At 38.5% G+C, this 26,756-nt stretch overlaps 1 protein-coding gene across 11 annotated transcripts in view; it reads right to left on the reverse strand.

The window, feature by feature from the left end:
* Nucleotides 1–26,756, reverse strand: part of ubr4 (ubiquitin protein ligase E3 component n-recognin 4) — a 202,386-nt gene that overhangs the window by 163,614 nt on the left and 12,016 nt on the right. For all 11 annotated transcript variants that reach the window (XM_043675847.1, XM_043675850.1, XM_043675848.1 and 8 more), the window contains exons 4-15: nt 23,467–23,596; nt 23,210–23,349; nt 21,761–21,863; nt 18,794–18,935; nt 17,849–17,973; nt 16,939–17,060; nt 16,031–16,090; nt 12,743–12,933; nt 11,061–11,160; nt 8,326–8,463; nt 5,141–5,258; nt 4,203–4,390 (exon numbers count right to left, since the gene is read on the reverse strand). In XM_043675847.1, the coding sequence (XP_043531782.1) occupies nt 4,203–4,390; nt 5,141–5,258; nt 8,326–8,463; nt 11,061–11,160; nt 12,743–12,933; nt 16,031–16,090; nt 16,939–17,060; nt 17,849–17,973; nt 18,794–18,935; nt 21,761–21,863; nt 23,210–23,349; nt 23,467–23,596 (1,557 nt within the window). The remainder of the gene's footprint in view (nt 1–4,202; nt 4,391–5,140; nt 5,259–8,325; nt 8,464–11,060; nt 11,161–12,742; nt 12,934–16,030; nt 16,091–16,938; nt 17,061–17,848; nt 17,974–18,793; nt 18,936–21,760; nt 21,864–23,209; nt 23,350–23,466; nt 23,597–26,756) is intronic.

The following is a 26,756-nucleotide window of genomic DNA, read 5'->3' on the forward strand; positions in this document are numbered from 1 at the left end:
AATATCAGTTGAAAAACACAAGTTCTGTAAAACAATGACTACTTGAACCGAGTGCAGCAAAACATAAGGCAGGAAAGCTTATCAACTGGCGTAGACATTTCTGCATTGTGAAATTTCTGCAAAACCAATTTAGGCTATATTCACAAAAGTAAAACAGAAAAACACAAACAGCCATAGAAATATACTGCTACAGGTATATTACAATCCATTTAACAAATAAAACAATTAAAATTAGAACATAAAGCCTTTATCCAGAAAATGTATTTTATCAAAAATTACACCAATTAGAATAATCAATTAAGTGCAGGAGGAGAAGCTGGAGCTAAGCAGATATTAAAGGCAAAATGGTGTTTTCTTTTAAAAGAACTGCACATACCACAACATGTATGAGAAATAATTTGAGGGAAAGCAACAATCACTTATTTTACAGGAAGGTTTAATTTAAATAGCACTAACATCACAGGCCACAAACCAAGACAAGAAAAAAACAAACAAACACTTCAGTATATATTTAAGGTGGTCACTGAAAATTAAAAAGGCAGAGAGTGCAGCTGTATCGATGAAGACAGTGTATGTTCAGTAGAGGAATCCAGTATAGACAAGGAAGGTATATGGACAGAATCATGAAGGAATAGTTGTATTCTCAAAGAGTAATCTTACAAAATTACCAATCTACAGATTAGAAAATACTGGTAGTAATAACAATGTTACTATTTTGGGAGATGTTAATTATTGGCCTTTTCAGCCCAAAGAACAAAGGTGTTGCCAGATCTACTTCAATAATTAAACAGATCAGGTCAACAAGCACTGAGGAAACCGGAATTAGTGAATCAAACAAAATCTAATAGAACCAGAAATTTATGAATGAATTAACAAACAAAAATTGCTAAAAGCAAGGTAGAATTCTAAAAGCAGGGAGTATTGCCATTTGTAAATGATGATCAGAAAATAGTTAAATAATACTTTACAAAAAAATGGATTTTGGAGAGGAGGAACATCCTTAAAGTGCTTTAGAGCAAGATAAGCTACATGGTGATGAACGAACAGGAAAATCAGGACTATGTTTAGGATAAATTAGCTTTGCTAAACAAAGAGAAGGAAAGATAGCACAGCCTATCAGGATACATTCTAGAACCCTGGAGTCGGCACTTCCTGATGCCCCAGATATTATATTTGAGGTTGCTGTGTGTGAATGTTGGTGTAGAGTGGCCTATGTAGCATGAAGAGAGACAGAGCTAACCTGCATTAATACAACTAGTTAATGGATTTGAAAGAGAAAATTTGAGAGTCTAAAAGGTTGAAATTATCAGACATGAAGACAAAGAGAAAAGAGGAGCAGCCCCCATCACGGATTTCAAAAGGAACAACTATGCTCAACAAACCTCATATGAATGGAGGAAAAAGACATGGATCAAATTCTTGGACAGCCTTCCTTAATAGCACTGTGGATAGACTCTCAACACAGACTTAAATGGTTCAAGAAGGCCACCCAGCACCAATCTCTCTGGTGCAATGAGGGATAAGCATTAAATGCTGGTCTTACTTGGAATGCCACACCCCTGGATAAGCTATATCACTGAAATCAATCCAACAATGTGCAAAGTTGCCTAGGTGTGCCCCATACATATAAAGCAGGACAAATCCAACCAAGCCAAATATCACCTCTTCAGTTTACTCTCGATCATCAAAGTGATAGAAAAGGTCTTGAACAGTGTTATCAAGCTATACTTGCTGAGCAGTAACCTGCTTGCTGTTGCTCTGCCAGAGTCACTGAATTCCTTATTTTATTACAGCCTTGGTTCAAACATGGAACACAAGAACTGAACTCCAGAGCTGAGGTGACTCTCCTCAAGGCCATATTTGACCAAGTGTGGAATTTCGGAGACCTAGCAATACCATAGTTAGAGTCAATGGGAATCGGGGAAAACTCTCTGCGGTTGGAATCATATCCACCACAAAGGTTGTGATTGTTGGAGCTCAGTTATCTCAGCCCAAGGACATCAATGCAGGAGTTCTTCAAGTTAGTATCGTAAGTCCAATCATCTTCAGGTCTCATCAATGATCTTCCCTCCATACTAGCTGAGAAGTGCGATGTTCACTGACAACTGCAAAATGTTTAGCACCATTTATGAATCCTCAGATACTGAAGCAATCCATATTCAAGCGAATGTTTGTGGGTATGGTGCCAGTTGACCAGGCTGCTTTGTGGGTGGTGTCAAGTTCCTTCTATGTTGTGGGGACTACACTCATCCAGGCAAGTGAGTACCTCAGCACAATTGTAACTAGTGTCCTGTAGATGGTGAACAGACTCTTTTGGGTAGTCAAGTGGCGAGTTACTCGCTGCAGAAGTCCTAGCCTGTGACCTGCTGTTGTTGCCACAATATTTGTAGGACTGGTCAGATTTTGTTTCTGGTCAATGGTAATACCCAGGAACAGCTAGACAATATCAAAACTTGTTGTGACAGGTGGCAAGTATCATTCTTGCCAGAAAGTGCCAAGTAATGACCATATCAAACAAAAATCTAAACATCACATCTTGACATTCAATAGCATTACCAATTAATCCCATACAATCAAATTCCTGGGTATTACCATTGACCAGAAACAAAATCTGACCAGTCCTATAAATAGTGTGGCAACAACAGCAGGTCACAGGCTAGGACTTCTGCAGCGAGTAACTCACCACTTGACTACCCAAAAGAGTCTGTTCACCATCTACAAGACACAAATCACAATTGTGCTAAGGTACTCACTTGCCTGGATGAGAGTAGTTCACACAACATAGAAGGAACTTGACACCACCCACAAAGCAGCCTGGTCAATTGGCACCATACCCACAAACATTCACTCCCTCTAACACTGACCCTCAGTAGCTGCAAAGTGTACCATCCAAAAGATGCACTGCAAAAATTTACAAAGACTCCTTTAACAATATCTTCCAAGCATACAACGACTGAGATCTAGAAGATCAAGGACAGCAAGTATATGGGAATACTACCATCTGCAAGATCCACCCCATCCACTCAACTGAGCCACCACCCTGAATCACTATTCCTTCAGTGGGCCAAAATTCTGGAACAGCCTCTTGAACAACACGGTGGAATATCTACACCAAATGGGACTGCAGTTGCTCAAAACAGTAGTTTACTACTATTTTCTCAAGAGCATTTAAAGATGGGTAATAAACGCTGTCCTAGTCAGCAACATGAATGTTGTGTAAATAAATAGAAAAAAATTCCTTCAAATGAATTAAAAATAAGAGAAGAAAAGCAGTGGAGATAATGTACCTGAAGGTTAGAAAAATCTTTTGACAAAGTACTGACAAAGTATTAAAAAGAAGAGAAAGTTATGCGGTATGGAATTGAGAGAGAGATGAAATTAAAATAACAGAAAATTGGATTAAAGGCAGATCAGACGGGAGGCAACAGAATTAAAAAAAATAAGAACAGTTTATGCAAAGAAGTTGGAAATAGTTAGCGGTGCCCAATATTGTTAAATTCTGAGTTTATTACTATTCACTGATTTTAATTTGGTGTCAACAAGCACATATAAATTATGCTGAAGCAGATGGAAGCATCAGAAGCTACTGGTATGACCTGGGAAAACAGGTTAAAAATGGCACAGAGAATACAGTTTGTGCGTCAGGTGATATATTTTGGTTAAAATAATAAATGTAATAATAATTATACTTTGCATTGGAGTAAAATGTGCTGTGAAAGAGGAGGAGGATTTGGGAGATGGTTGAGAAGATTTAAGGCAGCAATTCAATTTAGTGAGAGATTTAAAATAGCAAGCAAAAACAATGTCTTTTCCACACAGTTGACAGCTGTTATGGCAAAACATAAAAACATTCTGAAGACACAGCAGAAATGTAGAATCTATGTTCTGGTTCAATGAAACAGGAATCAAGTTTAGCCCCATGTTCCTACCTTTTATCCAGTGAGTTTCTAATCCTTAAGTAACTGTCCAACTCTCAAAATTACTTAAAGAAAAATGAATTAAACACTTCTGGGAACATGATGGTGCATATGATTCAGGCCACTTGCTTACAAAGAGAGGTAACCATTGACATGAACAGGCTGCTTCCACGTTGTACCTTCTACCACATTCATTGAATAGACAACAATCAAGATACTTTGATTTGTGGATTTTCTTACCTACTTATCTTTACTTTATACCCAATTGCTGTTGATATTACTTACCAGCTCAGGGTCTCTGCGACTCGCCAGTATGTTGCCATTTTCTCCAGAACACTGCTTATTTGGACTTTTCAAGCGTGGAGAACTCTCCAAAGGAGGTGGAGGGGGTGGAGGGGGAGGTGCTGATTTCTCCTTACTGGGAGAGATGGTCTCTTCAAACCACTGGCCAAGTATTGGTTCACTGTCATCATCTATAAAGTATACATGAAAAGAAATAAAATCACATGCATAAAGGCTAGATTAAATAACAAAAAAAACCTTTAAAAATGTAAACTACACAACCCACAAGTAGTGTGATTAACAGCAATTACAACTATTAAAATAGAACTGCAGACATTTATAGAAGGGAATCATTCTGCCCATCATGCCTGTACCAGCTCCCTGAAAGCAGTATCCCATTTCTCCACACCATTGTATATTTTGCTTTTACAAATATTTATCCACTTTAAAAGCGAATGAATTCTGTTTATGCCATCAGCTGCGATATGAACTTCCACACCCAAACTGCCCCGTATTAAAGAACATAACCTCTTCCTTATTCCATTGATGATGCTTCATCTCCTCCCAGCAACCAATTCATTGAGCAGTAGAAATAACTTACTTTTTTTTTGACTTATTTCCAAAAAACTTTGAGCAACACTACCAGATTTGTTAACTTGGCTTTCTCAAAGTAAAAGAGCCCGAGTTTATCTCTGCACTTAGGCTGATGATGTCACCAGATGGTCACACACCCATCCACTGGACAGAAATGTCGCTAAGCTGATTTATAAATCATTACATAGAAATAAAAACTTTTAATTTTATTGCAAAACTGCTACTATACCTCAACAATCTGCCTAGCATCTCAGGCAATCTACTAGATTAACTATCTTCTGTTTCACTGCGATGAACTTTCACCCTTCATTAGAACTATACATAAATCTTGAGGCTTCTTTTAATACCTTGACTACTATCTTCTTCAGTGCTGCTGAAATCATCTTCATAATAAGTGTTTGAATCAGTGGACGCACTGACATCACTACTCACAGAGCCTTTCCGTTGGCGTTGAAGAACACAAGCCTATGGAAACAAAGGGACAAAATTAAAAATTTAAAAAAATCAAAATTATGTACATACTTGAGATAACACAACAACAATAGGGACTCGCAACGAAGATTGCTTAGTAAAAACAACGACAGTCTTGTGATGTTGGGGCAATTTCTACTGAAGAAGAACGATCTACAGAATTTCAATATTTGAAAGAGCTTGAAAGTAAACAGTGCATTAAATTGTTCAGATAATTAAGGGAGAGACTGGACCTCAGTGGACTATTGAAACATAAAACACTACAAGTGACTGACTATTGGTCTCTCTTATGATCTTGTATATTTTCCCAATGAATATAGGACCTTATGGAGAAAGATGAGAAGTGAGACTGGTTTTGGATTGTGTTATGACGTAGAGGTGAAACCCTCTGTTAATTAAACCAAACACCCAGAAAAGCTCACCTTGCTATCTGTTAAAATAGGAGTGATAGAGAACTCCCAAATTCCACTATTTAAAGAAAATGACAATTTATTTTTTTAAACACCAGAAGTGAACATTATACAACAAGTATTCACAATTTTAAGCCCCCCTTTGACTTAACTGATTATCTGCCTTGAACTCTACAACAATATGCTGCTAACTCTGTGGGACGCTACAGAACTGATTGCTGGGCCCCTTGCGGAAGTATTTGTGTCATCAATAATCACAGGTGAGGTGCCAGAAGACTGGAGGTTGGCTAATGTGGCACCATTATTTAGGAAAGGTGCTAAGGACAAGCCAGGGAACTACAGACTCGTGAGCCTGACCTCGGTGGTGGGCAAGTTGTTGGAGGGAATCCTGAGGGACAGGATTTACACACATTTGGAAAGGCAAGGACTGATTCGGGGTAGTCAACATAGCTTTGTGCAGGGGAAATCATGTCTCACAAAACTTGATTGAGTTTTTGGAAAAGTAACAAAGAGGATTAATGAGGGAAGAGTGGTGGACATGATCTATATGGACTTCAGTAAGGTGTTTGACAAGGTTTCCCATGGTAGACTGGTTGGCATGGTTAGATTTCATGGAATACAGGGAGAACTAGCCATTTGGATACAGACCGGACTCGAGGATAGAAGACAGGGTGAAGCCGGAGGGTTGTTTTTCAGACTGGAGGCCTGTGACCAGTGGAGTGCTACAAGGATTGTGCTGGGCCCACTACTTTTCATCATTTATTTCAATGATTTGGATATGAACATAGGAGGTGTAGTTAGTAAGTTTGCAGATGACACCAAAATTGGAGGTGTAGTGGACAGAGAAGAGGGTTACCTCAGATTACAACAAGATCTTGATCAGATAGGTCAATGGGCTGAAGACTGACAGATGGATTTTAATTTAGATAAATGCGAGATAAATTTGGGAAAGCAAATCTTAACAGGACTTATACACTTAATGGTAAGGTTCTACGGACTGTTGCTGAACAAAGAGACCTTGGAGTGCAGGTTCATTGCTCCTTGAAATTGGAGTCGCAGGTAGGTAAGATAGTGAAGGCGACGTTTGGTATGCTTTCCTTTATTGGTCAGAGCATTGAGTACAGGAGTTGGGAGATCATGTTACGGCTGTACAAGATACTGGTTAGGCTACTTTTGGAATATTGCGTGCAATTCTGGTCTCCTTCCTATCGGAAAGATGTTGTGAAACTTGAAAGGGTTCAGAAAAGATTTACAAGGACGTTGTTAGGATTGGAGAATTTGACGTATAGGAGAGATTGATTAGGCTAGGGCTGTTTTCCCTGAAGCATCAAAGGCTGAGTGGTGACTTTATAGAGGTTTGTAAAATCATGGGGGCATGAATAGGGTAAATAGACGAAATAGTTTCCCTGGGGTTGGGGAGCCCAGAACTAGAGAGCGCAAGTTAATACTGAGAGAGGAAAGATATAGAAGGGACCTAAGGGGCAACGCTTTCATGCAGAGGGTGGTGCATGTTTGGAATGAGCTGCCAGAGGAAGTGGTAGACGCTGGCACAAATGTAACATTTAAAATCATCTGGATGGGTAATTGGATAGGAAGGGTTTGGAGGGATATGGGCCAGTACTGGTAAATAGAAATAGTTTAAGTTAGAATCTCTGGTCGGCATTGACGAGTTGGACCGAAGGGTCTGTTTCCATGCTGTACATCTCTATGACTCTATAATTTCAAAACCACGTCACTGTCTTCTTCTGTGTCGTCACACTTTCGGCTGCTGATTTCCCTGGGTCATCTTTCTTTTTACTGCGATTATGTTTCACATGAAAAGATATCTTTGATAGAGAGTGTTTTTCTAAATTCTTGGAGAACAAGATGTTAGTGAGAAATTAGATCTCCAGTTTCTCTCTGACTAATTTTCAAAACGCCTGCATTTTGATACCTCCTCAACATTGTTTTCATATTCGCAAAACAATAAATTCAAACTCAATTGGGTTTTAGTATTCTGGGACATAATTGAAACTGATTGGTTAACTTCAATTTGTTGTCAAAACAACACCAAAACACAAATATCTATTTCACAGCCAAATGTTACATATTCTCAATTTTACAGTACTCTCTGGGATTTAGTCATATACACATATAAGTTCTCAGTTCAGAACAGCATTCTCTCTTACAGGTACAGTGCATGCCTTCAACTTCATAACAATTGACACAGGACTGTGTAGTACAAGCTATACAGTAGGATCAGTCCTGAATTGATCGAGAGAAAATGGTTTTGATATTATGTTTTTATTTAACACGGCTTACAGGAAAAGCAGATAACCAGATTAGTTTTGAATTGATACGTAGTTTAGAGGAGGACTATTGTAATGGTTTCATATTAGATTAATATGGTGATTAAGGAGAGGGTGGTCAGTGGGATTAGCTAAGATTTGATGTAGACCAGTTTGAGACAGCTATAGAGTGGGGCTAGTTTTGGGTTATGTCGTATTCAGAGGACAGAGTGGGGTAAATGGATTAGCTTGAGACAACAAAGGGCTGAGAAGAGATACATGGATGCTGTGATGAATTCTAGCTTGGTTTTTCAAGGAGACAGCACAGACATTATATGCAACTTTATTAATTTTGTATTTTGCCTCTGTGGTACGAGTGATTACCTTTCTGTAAGATGTTGACAACAATGTGAAGAGCAAGTTGGTGAGGGGAACAGATTCGATCAGTCTCTGTACACGTTGAATAGATGAGCTCTGTGCCATGATATTTAGCTCTGCAGGTGGTCCATCACCTCTCCAGCCCTGTTGAAATTAAAAATTAACCATAATGATGGCTTTCAGTAGATTAGTTTAACAATAGCAAAATTCATCCAACAGCTGAAGAGAGTTCTCCCAGACATTTTTGTGGCCCAATATTTATCCCTCGACCACTAGGGAAACATTATCTGGTCAATATCTGGAAGTGTGTAAATTGGTTGTCTCGTAACTTATATTGCAATATTGCATTTCAGTGATTGCAATGCAATTTGGGATACAGGCAGGATATCATTCCAAGTATGTGTTGCTTATGATTTACACACAATCTTTTATACATGGAAACTGCATAACGTTCAACCTTTAATCAATTTTACCCTCTAACCCCAGTGAATACAAAGTAATACAGATACACAATCCTTTACCAAAAATTCCAAAATCTGAAAAGCTCCAAAATTCAAAGTCTTTTCTCGTGGAGTGTGCAGCATCAGTCATGTCAGCATAACAAGGTTTGTTCGGCAGGCAATGTCCACACCCACTAGACCCACGTGGCAGTACAGCCCAGCACTGGCAGGTGTCAATTGTGTATTTTTCTCCCCTGTGTTTAATTTCAGTGTGAAAATGCCAAAAAGAGCTGCAATCTAAGCGTAACAATCTTAAAAAGAAAAGGAAGCATTTGACATTAAAAATAACGCAGAAAGTGGAGTTACTGCAGAAGCTTGACCGTGACGTGTCTGTGTGGCGGCTTACTGAAGAATATGATGTCTGATCTACCACTGTACAATTTAAAGAAACAGGAAGACAAGTTACTGAAGTTTTGTGGTAACAGTGATGACCATCAACTATTGAAAAATAGGAATACACTGCATGGGACAAAAATTGAAGATCATAACCATGTGCTAATCTGAGTGGATTCGACAACGAACAAGTGAACGTATGCCACTGACTGGTTTGTTGGCCATGAAACAAGCTAGAAAATATCATAATGAACTGAACATTGAAGGTGAGTGTCAATATTCAGACGGTTGGCTGCAGAAATTTAAGAAGCGTAATGGTGTAAAATATCTGAAAATCTGTGGTGAAAAGGCTTGTGCTGACCATAAAGTAGCTGAAAATTATATTGACAAATTTGCCAAGATAATAACTGATGAAAGCCTTAGTTCTGAACAAATTTACAATGCTGATGAAACAGCTCTCTACTGGCACTATATCCCTAGAAAAACATAAACAACGGCTGATAAGAGAGCATCAACAGGTTTTAAGGATATGAAAGACAGGTTAACTATTTTTGAGTGTGCCAATGCTGCAGGCACACAAGGTGAAGTTGGCAGTGATTGGAAAAAGCAAACATGTGTGATGTCTGAAAAGGTGTACATAATTTACCTGTGCATTATTAGGCAAACAAGAAAGCATGGGTAACCAGACAAATGTTTTTTGACTGGTTCAGTAACTATCAGCAGCATTGTAGGCAAGCGGGACTGGAAGAAAACTAAAATTTTACTGTTCCTGGACAACTGCTCCGCCCATCCTGCTGCCAAATATCTTGTGAACAGTAATGTTTTTGGCATTTACTTGCCCCTTAATGTGACATCTATATTACAGCCTTGTGACCAAGGAATTTTACACTCCATGAACAGCAAGTTTAAAGACTATTTTCAAACTGTATGCTTGCTGCAGTCAACATAGGAATAGGAGTCCAAGACTTCCTGAAAGAGTTTAGCGTTAAGGATGCCATTTACGCAGCTGCTAATGCTTGGAAGGATGTTGTTAAATCAATATTTAGAAATGCTTGGCACAGACTGTGGTCTACAAGGATGTTTGATGCAAATGAGCCTACAGATGAAGAATTTGAAGGATTTCACGTCACTGAAGAGTGAAAGATAGCAAACCTCGTAGCTTAAACATAAAGTTTATCGAATGAAAGTGTAAATAAATTACAGGAAGCTGACATCGAAGAAATGCTGAACATGGACCTGTCGTGCATTCCTTGAGTAATGGGAAAATTGCTGAAATAGTGTTAAATACAGATAAGCGTGAGGGTAGTAGTGGTGATGATGATGATGACTTTGTGAACACAACTGAAAAGAATTCCTATACACAATATTGTGAAAATGTGAGATCAGTTAATTGCTGGCCTTGAACATGTTCATTTATCTGTGAGCAAGAGATTATGAAAATTTACTCAATTAAAGAGAGATTGTTTAGACAGAATGAGACAAATGATACTTGAAGTCTTTAAAAACGCCATCTGCCATAGTGCTAAAGCTGTGTATTTTAAGTTGTACTGAATGCTTTTCTTGGAATATTTTTTCTGGAAATAAAATGTCCTTGAATATTTATGGTCTATGTATTTCATTTATCAGTATATTACTCCATAAATAAACTGCGGTAGTATTTCTAGTCTTTATTTATCCCACTTAGTGTGAATATTCATACGTTTTTGCTGCAGTGTTGATGTTTGATTACAGGGTGCTGCCACATTTGTTCCAAAATCCAAACAATTCTGAGTTCTAAAAAACAGCTGGCCCTGACGATTTCGGATAAGGAATTGTGTACCTGTAAATATTACTTGCAAGACTCCTGAAAAGGTAACAGTGGTGTCCTCACATGTAACCCACCACACTATACACAGGAGCTCTACTTACCCTGTAAAGGGCTTCCACTTGCAGATCCTGAAAGAGTGATGTCAATAGTTTGATAGCATGATTTGCTAGAACCACAGACAAGACGCCAAATCCTTGATGTCTGCAGCAGAAAACAAATCCAAAATGATATCAACCCTTCATAAAAAATTGAAGAATTGGTTTGCAGTATGTATGATCACTCGTTATACAGAAACCCATCATGAAAATTATCACACATAGAAAATGATTCAGATTCATTTTAGTTGCCCACATTGTGCAGTTTATTCCTTGCAATTTCCTTCGTAACAGAGATAAGATCCCAAAACCCTGCCGGATTCTCTCTCGATATGAATGCCAATTCTTGGCACCAGTCACAAGCAAGAGTTAGAACTCACAACAGAGGTGAAAGGGCTCCAGTGCTCCACCAATGTTTCAGAGCCCTGTGCTGCCCAACTTCAGAGATAAATATAAACTTTGTCCAAACTATCAACAAGATAAAACTGAAATAAAAGAAAACTAAGTACAATTTTGTAGCGAGATTAGAAAATGGAATGCTGGGAATAGGGGATTAAAAAAGTTAAATTCTGTTCCATCAGCATCTGGAATGTCTCGTCGCTAATGTGATGTTTTGTAAGGAACCTGCCTGTTCTGCTTTGCAGTTTAAGAATTCATTATTTTCATATGCAATTAAGCACACCGTTACTATGGAATGGTAGATGAATAATTATTTTAGTCAAAAGTGTCATGCTGAAAGGTCAGGCAGCACCCGAGGAGCAGGAGAATCAATGTTTTGGGCATAAGTCCTTCATCAGGAATGTTTATTTTAGGAATACTTATTTTAGGCTGGAACTGAAAGTGGAAGAGTTTGTTATATCAGTGCGTGAAACAAAAGCCCCTGTAAGAGTTAATCCAGGGTTGATCAAGAGAAAGTGATGCTCATGGAACTCTACATTCCAAGTCAGGGGACTCAGGTTCGAGTCCCACTTGTGCCAGAGGTGCATCATGACATCTCTGAACAGGTTGATTAGCAATAAAAAAGGAACTGGGCTCTTACACCTAATAAAGCACTACCCATCAGGTAATTTTTTTTAAAATTTGCAACAGTGGTGATATGGTGGTAAATCAAAACATCCCCATGTGTAACAGCGTTCCTGAGCAGGGATGGCCAAAAGGGGCCTTGATTGAGTTGTGTCAGTTACAAGTGGTGTAGATAGGAAGAAGCCTTTCCAGATAGCAGAGGGATAAATAACCAGACACAGATGTAAAGTAAAGGACAGGACATTTACAGGGGATTTAAGAAAGAATTTTGTTTCACCCAGGGTTTGGCGGTATCTCGACCTCACTACCTGAAAAGCAGGAACCATCACACAATTGTAGTAGTGTTTAGATATCACTTCAAGTGTCACAGCATACAAGGCTACAGGCAAAGTGCTGGAAAACAGAACAGCAGCAGATTGGTGCTTGATGACTGGCACTGACAAGGTGGACCAAAAGATCTCTTTTGTGCTACATAGCTTAAATGGAATGTGAAAACTGCTGTGTGTTAAATTATACATTTAAAATGCAAATCTCAATTTTCTGTTGCCTAATTCAATAGATGGATATTGATCTGTTAAAAACATTCGACGTTATGTCTCCCAGCCCTGATTTTTAAGGTACCTATAATTCTTAAAAAAAAACTCATCTACAAATTCCTTACTGACCCTTTAACAGGAGCTAGCTTGGGGGATCCAGCTCCTTCCTTCACACGGACAGCAATGTTACGGACTCGCAGTGCAGCTAGTGGGTCTTTTTCTTTCCCCTTGTCTGCAAGTGCTGTTGGACTCAGGTTCAGGATCAGGTAAAGGCTGTTTAGTAAACACCAGGCCCCCAATAATTGGAAATTCTGATAATGCTGGTGAGAGAAGACACAAAGCACAAGTCAGCCAACTACTGTGCCTAACTAATGCTTTCAAAACATACAGCTAATTTAATATCCCATGGTGTACTTTGCATAGAATGTTTAGCTACATTCAAATCCATCCACTGATTACAAGATAAAGAACTTCTTTCAGTCAAGTTGAATTTTAAACATTGAGGATTTTCTTCCATACATTGATTGTTACCATATATTGTGACATGTTTAATTCCAAATACTAAACTCTCAAATTAAGAGCCTGAAATTCAGAAACACAAAAGTCTTACTCCTATTGATGAAAGGAGCATAGAGCAGGAAGGATATTTTGTAAAAAGGTTAGAGAAACATAAAATGATGTCCCTACATTTGCAATCATTCATTTTCATACAAACTTGCTAACACAAACAATTGATAACTTTGATATATGTAATAATCTATAAAGTCCTTATGAATTAGAAAACAAAATGTTTTTTAAATGTAATCATTCCTACGTGAACAAAAACAGAGGCATATTATCTGAAAGCAAACAGCAACCACTTAGTTTTAGTGGTGTTCATTTATCATGGTCAAAACTTCACCAGTTAGTACAGCCATGGCATGTTTTACATCCAGTTCAGCAAGGGGATGGGGCCTGGTTTTAAGTCTCTTGAAAAAGTGGGTTTCCATGAGTTGCTGTAAACTAACACCAGCAGAATTGCAATCCACCACAAAATGTAAACCAATATCCTCACCTATTTATGATTGGCAAATGATCTATTTCAATGCAGAATACAAAACATAATGTGCAAGCAGCAGCATAGTATGTACTTTAGAATGAGATAAGACTTACAGGCTTATTCACTTTCCAGACATAAAATTCAGCAGGCTGTAAATACAGTGAAGCAGTACAATAGACCTTGGCAAACTCTGCAGTCCAACAACATGCTATGAAGATTGCTAATGGATAGGCAGGCAACAAATCAGAGCAAATTCTGAACCTCCCTCTCTCTCTCAATCATGAAGCACAGCAAGAAACAAGACTCAGTTTTTTTTTGCCTGAAGTTTCTACTCAACTTCCTCCCAAAATTGCTTGTTTAAAGATGCTACAATCTTCAAGAATTCAGATCATTTCACACAACAGTGAAATGACTTTCTGCACTGGATACAGCAAAGGCTTTTGTCTGGCTAATATTTAAGCTGTTGTGCTCAAGGCCTACATAATAGAAACTCTCAATTTACATAACCAAACAACTTGAATACAAGTATGGCACTGACTTCTCCATATGTATGTGAAAAATTGTCTGCCATTCCCACAAAAACAATACTAAATTTAACCAAATCAATAACCATCATATTATTAGCAGGGATGGGAAAACTCCTCAATAGTGCCATCAAGCATTGTATATTCACAAATAACCAGGTGAACAATTTGGAATGGGCTAGAACCACTGACCTTCAGACCTCATTGCAGCTTTATTCCAGGCATGGACATAAGTGCTAAATGTAAAACCTTGAGTCAGGGAATGGGGATCCAACGGAGTCAGATCAGAAGAAGGGGTAGCTGTTGGAGGCCAATCATTACAGCCTGAGAGCATCACTATAGGAAATTTAAAAAGGAGTAACCTCAATCCAACCTTCTCTGCCAAATGCAATGACGTTCTCTAACTAACCCTCCCTTCTGATCATAAGATTAAGAGTGCTCCTATTTGCTACATGGGAATATGACACAATGCTCAGATCCATTCGCCAACTCCTCTAAAAATGAAGCAGTTAACAAAGCTAGATGCAGATAGGTTTCAGACATTTGCTGACAAATGTCAGGTTACATTGTGTCAAGTAAAGTATGGCATTTAATTATAATTGCTTGTAAATATAAATACATTTTTAAATCTGTTAAATATTTTAATTATTTGCAATCACTATCTTGAAAGCCCAGCCATTAACCCATGGCTATCATTGCCAAGGGCTTATGCCCGAAACGTCGATTCTCCTGTTCCCTGGATGCTGCCTGACCTGCTGCGCTTTTCCAGCAACACATTTTCAGCTCTGATCTCCAGCATCTGCAGACCTCACTTTCTCCTATCATTGCCAAGCCCAAGACAATCAATAACTTAACTTGGGATCAATGCTATGGAAGTTATATGAACAGAGGTTAGTCTATGCTGATATCTCATTCTCGTTCTGATCTATCAAAGCCTCTCCAACATCTACAAGTAGTAAAACTGGAGTCTGATACTCAACTTTTCTAGATGCAACATTCAAGTAGCTTAACACCATTCAGGATGAAGCAATTCAATTTACTGTTGCTGTAATTTGACTCATTATCTATCTCCTTCAGCTTTGTGATTACAATGAACACAATCCCAAAGATTTAACAGCAGTAATTTGTCAATACGACTTCAGCAACCCCTATGTATCTGAGGGGGACAAGTACAGCAATGATCAATACTCCATCATCTAAAGTGCATCAATGTCATTTTTGAAAAGAAATCTGCTGCCCTTAACCAGGTTAATACCAGACCCACAATAATTTGGTTGACTCTTACTCTGTGCTCTGAAATGGCTGAGCAATCCATTCATTTCAAGGGCAGTGCGAGCTTGGCAAAAAATGCTGGCCTTACCATTAACATTGCATTTCATGAAAGAATAAATACCTTCAAGTCATACATCAACCTAACCAAAGGTGTATTTTCCTTCACTGCTAGTTAGCAAATATCCTGCAGTTCTCTACCTAACAGCATCAAGGAAGCAAAACTACCACAAGGCATCAAAACATTTTCAGAATTAGGATGGGTCTTGCTGGCATCGCTAAATAAAATACAAAAATAAAGCCTTTAAGAACCACCCTGGATTAGGGCCTCTGGAGTCAAACAAATATCTGATACAAATCAGAGTTATTCATTGCAAGGGACACAAAGATATTACAGGAAATAACAGTCTAGATCTTATCACAGCAATTATTACATTGCATTTATCCGCCAACACAGAATAAATATATGACCAACTGTCCACCTTTGAATTGCAAAGCAATCTCGAACTTTCCTACAGCAAAGATTTACTAAATTCAACAATTTTTTTTCCTCTTGCTCAGTAAAACACCAAAGAGACTCCTTACCTCACCACCTGCACGTCGTGAGCTGTTAATTGCTTGCCCAATCATGTCATAGATTTCCAGCTGTAAATGATAAGTCATACATTAGTAATGTTCTCAGACAATAAACGCAAGCACCAGAGGGCTCTTGTGGGGCAGTGGTAATGTCCATCTCTGAACTGAGACCTGGGTTAAAACCCCACCTGCTTCTGATGGTGTGTAATGACATCTCTAAACAGGTTGATTAGAAATAACTGCAAAAGTACTTTAAACCCAGCCTCATATCTACCATGATTTATGATGGGGCATAGGATATCTATGATAAGAAGCAGAGAAATGACAATAGACAGCATCAGTTTAAGATACACACCAGGACAGGTTGGATAGGCTGAATGAAGATCAGCTGGACCCTGATAGGAAATAATTTAATGAAATAAATATATATTACGTCAAATTAGAAAGGTCAACCAAATAGGCCAAAATCCTCAATTTTCATCAATTTGATTTGATCAGGTTCAGCTAGCACTACTGGGTCAATGTGAAGCAGTCTCAGTGTAGCTTTTTTGGGAAGAATGTTCCACATGCAAAAGATACAAAAACTGCCCTCACCTGGTAATTGTACAGGGCAGACACGTTAATTTTTTTTTTAAAAAACAACTTTCTGGAAGTAAAGGGATCATTCAATCACAATGGAAGGGTGTGCACATAATTTGGTTAGATACCATAAATACTGCCTTCTTGGACATTGCCTGACAAAAACTATTATATGCAACCTTTATGTATTCCATCTAGATAGGATCACATTAACTTGTATCTCAGCAACACTGCATCAAACAAGTTAAAATAAATCACATCTTTGACCAGTCTGATCACTATTTAAGAACGTATATGCTACATATTTGATGGACTCAGCTCACTTATTCAACACTTACACATTTCTGTACAATTGTGGCTGCATCACTCTCATAGTCTTCTTCCTTACTGGTGGACCCAGATCGTACTTGCAGGCTGCTACCCACATGTAGAATAGCCATGCATGTTGCAACACTTACTCCTGGTGAGACAGAATACTGGGATTTAGTCACCTAACTAACAAAATTTGGATTAGACATCATCCCTCGAAGGCAACTTTCAGATGTGAGGTTTGTCATTTGTACTGTGCGGAGAAGAACAAATCAGGAACTTTAATAAAAGATTACTGTAGTGGAGACATGACATGGCAATATTGTCCTATTAAAAAAAGTAGTAAATGAAATTGACAAGTGAACAAAAATGATCTGCAAGTTATCAAGACAGCAGCAATGTTCAATATTCAACTACTGAATCGGTCCACAAGATGGAAATGAGAAGTGTGGAAGTAGTGGTATTGTGAACTTATCACTTGCTTAGTAATCCAGAACTCTAGGCAATGAGAGTTCAAAATTCTACCATGGTCAACATTGAGTTCTGAATTCAATAAAAAATTTCAATGGCAAGTTAGCCTAATGGCAACCATGTAACTGCTGATTGTCATGAAACAACATCTGGTTCACTAATGTCCTTTAGAAAAAAAAATTAGCCAATCTAACCTAGTATGGTTTATACATGACTCCAGAACTACAGCAATGTGGTTGATTCTTAGCTGCCCTCTAGGCAATTAAGAATGGGCAATAAAAGCTGGTCTGGTTAGCAACAGCCACATCCCATGAATGAAATATATAAAGTCATGATTTCTTTTCAAACTATGGATATATCCCACACTCCATTTCTTATGAACAATGACACTTTAAATAAGCATTCTCCCTGCATATGAGACTCATGCTATCCAGCACAGGAAATTGTTTTAGTCTTTCTAAGACTTACCTGCATACAGGCAACTCAGGGCCAATACAGTCACATCCTGCAGCCTTGCAGGGGTCAGTGGCTCAAGAACAGGCAGTGAGAGTGTGTCTAGAGCCATGGTAACATCAATAACCAGGGAATGGAATCTGAAGAAACAATAACATCTTAGAAAACCAAGCACTCCAGAAATTAAAAATGTCTATAGAGCAAAGTTTAAATGAAGAGGTCATTGGATCTGTCACAGTCAGATTAACTTCCACTAGAATTAACCATTAAACCATAACATGCAAGAGCAAAAGTAGCCTCAGCCTATGAAATGCAGTTCAAATTCATTGAGATTATGGCTGATCTGATGATCCTCCACTCCATATTCATGCTTTATCTCCACAATCCTGGATTCCCTTGCTATAAAAATATATTTACCTCCGCCTTGAATACACTGAACCAGCCAGCCTCAACAGCACTCTGGTAAACATTCCAGAATCAGTACCCTCAGAAAAAATTCCTTCACATCAGTCTTAAAATGGGTAACCCTTTACTTGAATTATGCCTGTGTGGTTCTAGACTCTCCCACAAAGGGTAATAATCTCTTGGCTTCTACGTCATTCAACCTCTCTTATTCTTCTAAGCTTCAATGAATATGGCTCCAACCTCCTCAACAACTCCTCATAAGAAAATCCCTCCATATTCAGGGTTGACTTCGTCATATGGATCTTTCTTTAGATAAGGGGGCCAAACTGTTCACAGTATTCCAGCTGTGGCCTAGCTAGGCCCTTGTATAGCTTTAGTAACAGCTCCCATTTCTATTTTTACCCATTCAAAAGGAGTCTTTCCTTTAACAAATGACATGGACTAGAAAAGGAAACATTGATGTTGGCTAACAGCAATCAATACACAACAACTTTTTCAGTCAAATATCCAATCAAACATCACACCCAGCAGTCCTCAATGAGCATTGTGACTCACCCATTTCGCACAGCAGTTGCATCTGCAACTGTTGCAGGCATTATGAAAAAGGAATTGGCAGAGACAGCATCCTGGAAGCGGTTGATGTAGCGCAGAAAGTAGGGAAGGTTTAAACAAACACGTAGCAACTTCTCAGAGCCTCCTACAACAGAAGAGGAGGAAGAAGTCAAAATTCGCCTGTTATCATTCAGTAAATACATCAGTCTAATCATGCAAATGGAAATAGATCCAAAGAACTCAGAGGAAACATTTTTATGGCAGATTACAGTCAGCGCATTCAGGCCAACTGTCTTTAAAATAAACCTAGATTCAATACAAGTGAGTTGTTCATATTCATACTGAGAATGTACTAAAGGACTAGGTGTTAGATGTTCAACCCTTTTCAGAAATGGTACAGAGAGAAGCAAGATCATTGTAAGCCTGTTCACCTTACATTTTTAGGAGAAACTTCCACAAATCCTGGAAAACTGACAAAAAGAAGACGACTAATTAGAGACAGTCAATGAGGATTTGTAAATAGAAACTCACACCCAACTAATTAATTATTTTTTAAGGAAATAAATAGATGCATTGATGAAAGGAATGCAACACTTGGACTTTGACGAGACTGTGATGATGGTGCAATCATTGAATTACTGGACAAAAAATCCAGAGAATTTTCTCAAGAGAGTTCAAGAAATTGAGTTAAAATGAATGGGTTTCATATAAAATTATGGTATCTATAAAAGGAAATAAAAATAGAAAACGCTGGTAATGTTCTATGGCATGTGAAACGAAGTTGACCTTTCATTGGAAAGTTCCTGATGAAATTTCACCAATCTGAATTGTTAACATTGTCGCTCTTTGCAGATGCTGCTGAGGTTGCTCAACATTTCCTGTCTTTATTTCACATGTTCAGAATCTACAATATTAATCTTTTGCAACAATGAAGTGATTATGAAGCTATTAGATTGTTACAAGATCTCAAATGGCAGAATTCTTTAAGGTGGGAAAAAAAAAGTTCTGCTGTCTGGTCTGGGCTATGAGAGTCAGCAAGCCTGGATTTTGTTTTCCAACCTTTGGCTGCAATCTTCCACATTAGATTAGATTAGATTCCCTATTGTGGAAACAGGCCCTTTGGCCCAACCAGTCCACACCGACCCTCCATTATTTGGCATCATCAACAAATTTCATCAAATGTTCAATTCTCAAGTCCAAATAATTGTGTATATGGTAACAAAAGTCATCCTTGTTGGACACACCTTCCATCTTCTATATTTCTCAAACTTCCTCAGACACCTCATGTTTTTTGAATTTGTCGCCATTCTTTAACCTACTCCACTACCTGCTGTATGCTGTGTTAATATTAGGTACTTGAAAGAATCCAATAATGTTGGTCATACTTTTACCTGCTTATAGAATTCTGCACTGACTACTTTTTATTGCAATCCTGCTAGGTTTCCTTGACCCTGCTGACTGTCAGTTACATGCTTCCTGTATCTATCTCTCTAAATGGTACAACTGTCTTCTTGACCAAAGAATTCAGATATTCTTCACTCTTTATATGTTCAAGAGTTCCTATGTTACATCAGGCTCAACAACTGAGCAGGAATGATTCACAAGGTCAATATTACCCAAACACAACAGACGTAACATCCACAGATAGCAACACTCTGCATTACGATCACGTTGCCAGAAGAAGCCCGAAGGGCTAAAAATGGTCAACAGTTATATTTGTGAATTAACTCAGTTTATATTTAACAAAGGAACCCAGCCCAATGAGTCAAAGACACTGCCTAATGGAACATGATCTGGTCACGGGCATTATTCCTGTTCTGTGTTGAGTTAGTTGATCTCAGAGTTAGCCTCAGCATCTATAAGGAAGGAAGCAGGGGGAGAATGGGTGAAATAAAAGAGGGTGCAGTATATCTGTGAATGATGGTTGCTCGACAGTTGTTGAGAGACCTGAACTATCAGTTCTCTCTGATCATCAACTTTTCCCAAGGCTCTTCCGTTTACTATATAGTTTGCTCTAGAATTAGACTTCCCAAAACGCATCCTCACATTTGCTTAGATTGAACTCCATCTGCCACTTCTCCACCCAACTCTCCAATCTATCTATATTCTCCTGTATAGTCCCCTATACTTTCTGCTACTCCACCTATCATTGTGTCATCTGCAAACTTGATCAGACCAACAATGCCCTCTTCCAGATCATTTATGTATATCACAAACAGTGGCCCCAACAATGATCCCTGTGATACACCACTGGTCACCTTTCTCCATTTTGAGAAACTCCCTTCAACTACTACTCTCTGTCTCCTGTTGCTCAACCAGTTCTTTATCCACCTAGCTAGAACACCCTGCACAACACACGACTTCTCTTTCTCCATTAGTTTACCATGGGGAACCTTATCAAATGCCTTACTAAAGTCCATGTATATGACATCTACAGCCCTTTCTTCATCTATGGGGATGTGGGCATTGCTGCTGGCCAGTATTTATTGCTCACCCCTCGTTGCCCTTGAGGGGTAGCAGCAAGCTGCCTTCTTGAACTGCTGTAGTCCATGTGCTGCAGGGAGACTAAATTCCCTTAGGAAGGGAATTCCAAGATTTTGACCCAGTAACACTGAAGGAGTGATGATATATTTCCAAATTAGGATGGTGAGTAGTTTGGAAAGGAACTTGCAGGTGGTGATGGTCCAATGTATCTTTGGTCCTTGCCCTTCTAGATAGAACTGGTTTATAACAGGTTTAAAAGGTGTTGTAAAAGGATCTTTGACAAATGTCTGCACTAAATCTTGCAGATAGTACACACTGATGCCACTGAGTGCTGGCGGTGAAGGAAGTGAATGTTTTGAAGATACAGTAGCTTTATAACACGGATGTTTTTCACTAATATTCCTTAATTCACTGATAACAATTCTTAAGATTCACAATAAAAACTAATCTCATGAATGACTATTGGGGATTTGATTTGAATCTCACCCAGTGCTTGTAAACTGGACACATTCTGCGCAATAAAAGCACTTTTCATTTTGGCAACTGTTGCTTGATCAGTTCCAGTTTGTTCATCACTTTCACCATCCACCTGACAGATATAAAGAAATTATATAGAGATTATGAAATGGAAACAGATTAGTCAACCATCCCGGTCTGGATCATTCCTAACCCCTTTCCCTACAAGAGCAGTCTTTCTAACTGGCCATTCGGGCCACTGAGTCCACTCTGCCATTCAGTCATGGCTGATGGGCATTTCAACTCCACTTACTGCACTCTCTCTGTCGCCCTTAATTCCTTGTGAGATCAAAAATTTATCAATCCCTGCCTTGAAGACATTTAACATCCCGACCTCCACTGCGCTCCATGGCAATGAATTCCACTAATCTAATCTAAGGACATCCCCCTACTTGCCTTCAACCATCCTTTAAACATTCAGAGTTAATTATACTCAGGTAAAAGATCACCAAATATACAATATCAATATATTTGGAACCAAGTTGCAATGCACAAAATATTGCATTGTTATCTTCTACCTGGCTTCAAAAACAAGCTTGATAGTTGAAACAGGCATTTATTGACAAGGTTTGAGGAAACTTTGATCCAGTTCCCAGTAGGTACAAGTCCATGCCACAATACAGCTAATTATTGAGCACTAACTTCCATTTAACTGGCACAAATTCAAGAAAATAGCACAAGTGACAAATATTGCATTAGCACAGTGAAATTTCTCCTGCAATATAGAATGCATGATCTTTGAATTTGAAAAGTTGGGTTGGATGGAGTTAAGAAACAGATTATCAATTATCCAATCAAAATTTCAGACAAGATCAATGGCTTCCTGCTCCTATGCTGGGAGAAGGGGTCTTTACCCTACAGAACACTATCCACAGATCTTCATGCTGACAGTGTGAAAACTATAAAACTTTTTTGCTTCCTAAAATTCCTACCCTTAAATACATCACTACAATCTTTATAAGTTTTGAAAGTTTAAAGGCACAAGCGCTGTTTCAGTAGTAATATTTAATAAAATCACTCTTGCATTGAGCCAAGTTTGTTTAGAGCTTATCTTCATAAATTTATTCCAAACGGATGTTATTTTTTTCCTGCCAGCACTGAAGTGTGGTATCCCTTAACTATGCCCCATCGGCATCACACCTTTAATGATGCTCCATAGTATCTTAAATCCCAGGTATGCTCCACACAGGACACTGTATTTTCATTTCACAGTCATTAACAGGTAATATTTCCTCCAAATTCCTGTTGTACGCATGGCCAGTTTCTAGAATGGCACAATCCCTTTAAAACTGACACATGGTCACGCATGTAAGCGCCACAAAAGAAACCATTACTTGTGCTCAGCACACTATAACCATACAACCTAGAGGGAACAACGTTAATGTGAAAAGATGTAGAATTTATTTCCCAAATCCATACCTGAACAACCGGAGAAGGGGCAGATGAGGCTGACACATCTAGGTCAAACACTGAAGTTAATTGGCTTAAAAAATTCATTTGCACTTCTTTCTGTCTGAGTTCAGGTGTCACTGGAGAGACAGACTCTTTCTGATCCTCCACTGTGGAAAGAGATTCACTGATAAGAAAAATAATTCAGCAGAACAATCGACAATCAACTGCACAGAGATTAACCATACCCAGAGAATAATCTTTGATTATCAGAGTCATGGATTTACCATCTGAGAGAGTCTTTATTGTCATTGGAAGCTTGGCTGACTTCATCATTGCTGTGAACGTAATGATCTCAGTCCTGTCCAATCGGCTGCAACCAGTACAAAGGCCCTTGATCAAAAGGATCAGGTGTTTCTGAGGAGGAAGTAGCGACAATAACAATGACAGGATTAAAAAAAAGAACATGTTATATACATAGAGTCCAAATAATCTAACATAAGCTTAGGAAAAATCTTTCTATTCAGACAAAGCTTCTCAAGGTTCCTGTTGATTGCTTTCCATTTCATTATCTTTTCATCTTTCTTACTGTTTATTTTCCTACAGCTAGTTTGCTTGGGATATTCAGACATTTCTCTGAGGTACCAAGTTTCATATCTTAGAAAGCTCTTCAATCATTGGCAACATCTCCAAACACCCCCAATCTCGTTCTTGCTCTATTTCTCATACATGTTCCTTCTAGCTGAGGTCATTGCCAACCAGGGTTACCATGACTTAATGCACTATTCACCTCTAATCAGCAAACTAAAACCATTGAGACTTCCTTATTTTTATTTTTCAGTCATTCACTTATATACTCAACCAGCTATCATAAAGCTATAACAGAAGTTACTGAGATTGGTGCATAATGTCTCCTTAAGTACATATCTTTAACATAACAAAACATCTCAGTCCAGATCTGAACAGAGGAAATAAGTTAAGGAGGTGGCTTTAGCAACTGGCAGCTTTTAAACGAGGCTTCTGCAGGTTTGGAGAGATGCAACAAAAGAAGGAACTTCTGCGGGTTGGTTAAATGTAGGACTATTAGGAATAAACAGGTCATACAAGATCTCAACATTCTGCTACTCAATTAGATCTCAACTTATCTGCATCTTGATTCAATTTTCTGGTTTTCATTTTACTTGTCTTCATAGCTTAACTTAAAAAAAACTAGTGTTCTCAGTCTTGACACCTCCAACTGACCTTTAGCATCCAGGTTTTTGGGGTAGCAGGTTAAGTTTGATGTGAGAAAATAAAAAGTTCTAGATTTGTACTAAAAACAAAAATTAATGTTAAAACCAACTTAGTAGGTCAGATAGTATCTGTGGAAAAAAACAAAGTTAACATTTCAGGTCACAACTTTCTTCAGAACCATTTGTACTGTTGTCTAAATTTACTTGACGACAGGTCATAAAAAGGAACTTGCTCATTTCATTCGTAATTAGATGAGCTCCAATATTAAGATGACAGCCCTTTCTTCTTAACTCAAAAATAGCTTCTTAACATAATCTATCATGTCAATATTTTAAATTCTGGTCAAGATTACTGCTAAAGCTCAACGCTAGAGGGAATCCAGACCACTTTTCAGCAACCAATCCCTACAATTAAACACTCGAGCTCCAGAATGATTCTGACCAACATATGTTGCATATCTCAAAAGGTGAATACATCTTTCCTGAGGAATGCTGCCCAAAATTGTACAGGACCTGACTAAGGCTCATTTCAGCAGATGCATAACTTCCATCCTTTGAGATACAGAGCAGTAGTCCAGTAGACTTTGATGGCTTTTTGTCACTGTCTACAAAACACTGATTATATGGAATGCAGTAAACAAAGCAGACTGAATGGAGAGTGCACTGTAGAAAGCAGGACTGGATGTATCTGCAGAGACAAGGACAGCAAGGCCAAGGATTCCAGATCATATGCTGATCGATAGATGTTCAAACAGGGAGGCATGGACCTAGTGGTACTATCGCTAGACTGTTAATCTAGAGATACCATATTGATTTGGGGATCCAGGTTCGCATCTCACCATGGCAGATGGTGGGAATTGGATTCAATTGAACGAAATCTGTGATGACCATGAAACCAATGTCAAGAGTCAGGAAAAATCCAGATCCAGAGAAAGTGTGGTCATTTCTTAACTGCCCTCTGGGCAATAAATACTGGCATAGTCAGTGACAGCCATATCCTATGAATAAGTAAAAAAAAAAAAATCGGCAAGAATGGAGTAATATGCAAATGAGACATAAGGATCAGGTGCAATTAGAAATCTGAATCAGTTTGAATTTATATAGAACAAAACTTGTTTATTGTTAATTTGGTGACAAGAACTTTAGAACCTGAAGAATAGAAAGAAAAATGTCAAACCTCCTTGGAAATTGAATTTGTTGCAGGAGAATGACAGAGTTGCCAATACAATATCTCCACTCAAGAAGAATGGAAGCGAGAAACAAAAAGCACCAGCTGTTTAGATTAATAATGGATCATTTTGTTGAGTCCATGTTAATTTGGAAAACCTAGCCAACAGCAAACAATTAAGAACAGCCAACAATAATTGGCATAAGATTTGGGAGGTTTGTGAAAGAAAGGAATTTTTGAAACTTCCTTTCTCTCTTAGATAATCTGAGCACATAAGAACGAGGAGCTGGAGTAGGTATTTCAGTACCCCCTAGCTTGTTCTGCCATTTGATATGATCATGGCTGATTTCATCTCAGCCCCAACCTCAACTCCTTGCCCAATCTCCATAACTTTCAACCCATTAACTAAAGATCTGATAGCTTCTTGAATTTACTCAATGTCCAGCATCCACTGCACTTAGATATTGAATTCTACAGATTCACAACCCCTTGGGACAAGTAATTTCTCATCTTTGTTTTAAAGCTGCTATAACTTAGCATAAACCTTTTGACCTCCCATTCTACAGAAGGAAACATCCTTTCAAACATCTACTTTGTCAAACCACTTCAGCACCTTATATAACTCGACTGGATCGCCTCTCAATTCTTCTAAATTCCAGAGTGTGTAGAGCTAACTTGCTCAATCTCTCTTCATAAAGAGAGACCCATTTCTAGAATCAATCTAGCGAATCTCCTCTGAACTGCCTCCAATATATCCCTCAAGTAAGGGAAGTAAGAAGATGATTTAGCCTAAGAGACAGGTAATTGTTTTGAAGTTGTCAGTGCTGCCATTAACTAGCTAGCTGTCCACTGCACCTGACCATCCTGATTTATGAATGTGAGGTCAAACATTATATCAGGGAAGAATTAGGATTTTACAATTATCAAAGTTGTGAACGTTCTGGAGAAACTGTCAAATGATCAAGTATGTAGCTAAGTAACATTTTCCATTCTTCCGCACACTCTGTCGAGACACACTGGTACCACAATATCAAATCTCACATCAGCAAGGAGCAGCAGCGGGAAGGAGGAGGAGGAGAGGATGAAAAGAGGGGAGGAGCAGAGGGAGAAAGAAAAAAATAATAGAACTGAGACAGAGGGAACAGGACAAAGAAAGAGAAAAAGAAATTTAAAAAAG

Source organism: Chiloscyllium plagiosum, chromosome 34, assembly GCF_004010195.1.
Source record: "Chiloscyllium plagiosum isolate BGI_BamShark_2017 chromosome 34, ASM401019v2, whole genome shotgun sequence".
In the NCBI taxonomy this organism is placed as follows: Eukaryota; Metazoa; Chordata; class Chondrichthyes; order Orectolobiformes; family Hemiscylliidae; genus Chiloscyllium; species Chiloscyllium plagiosum.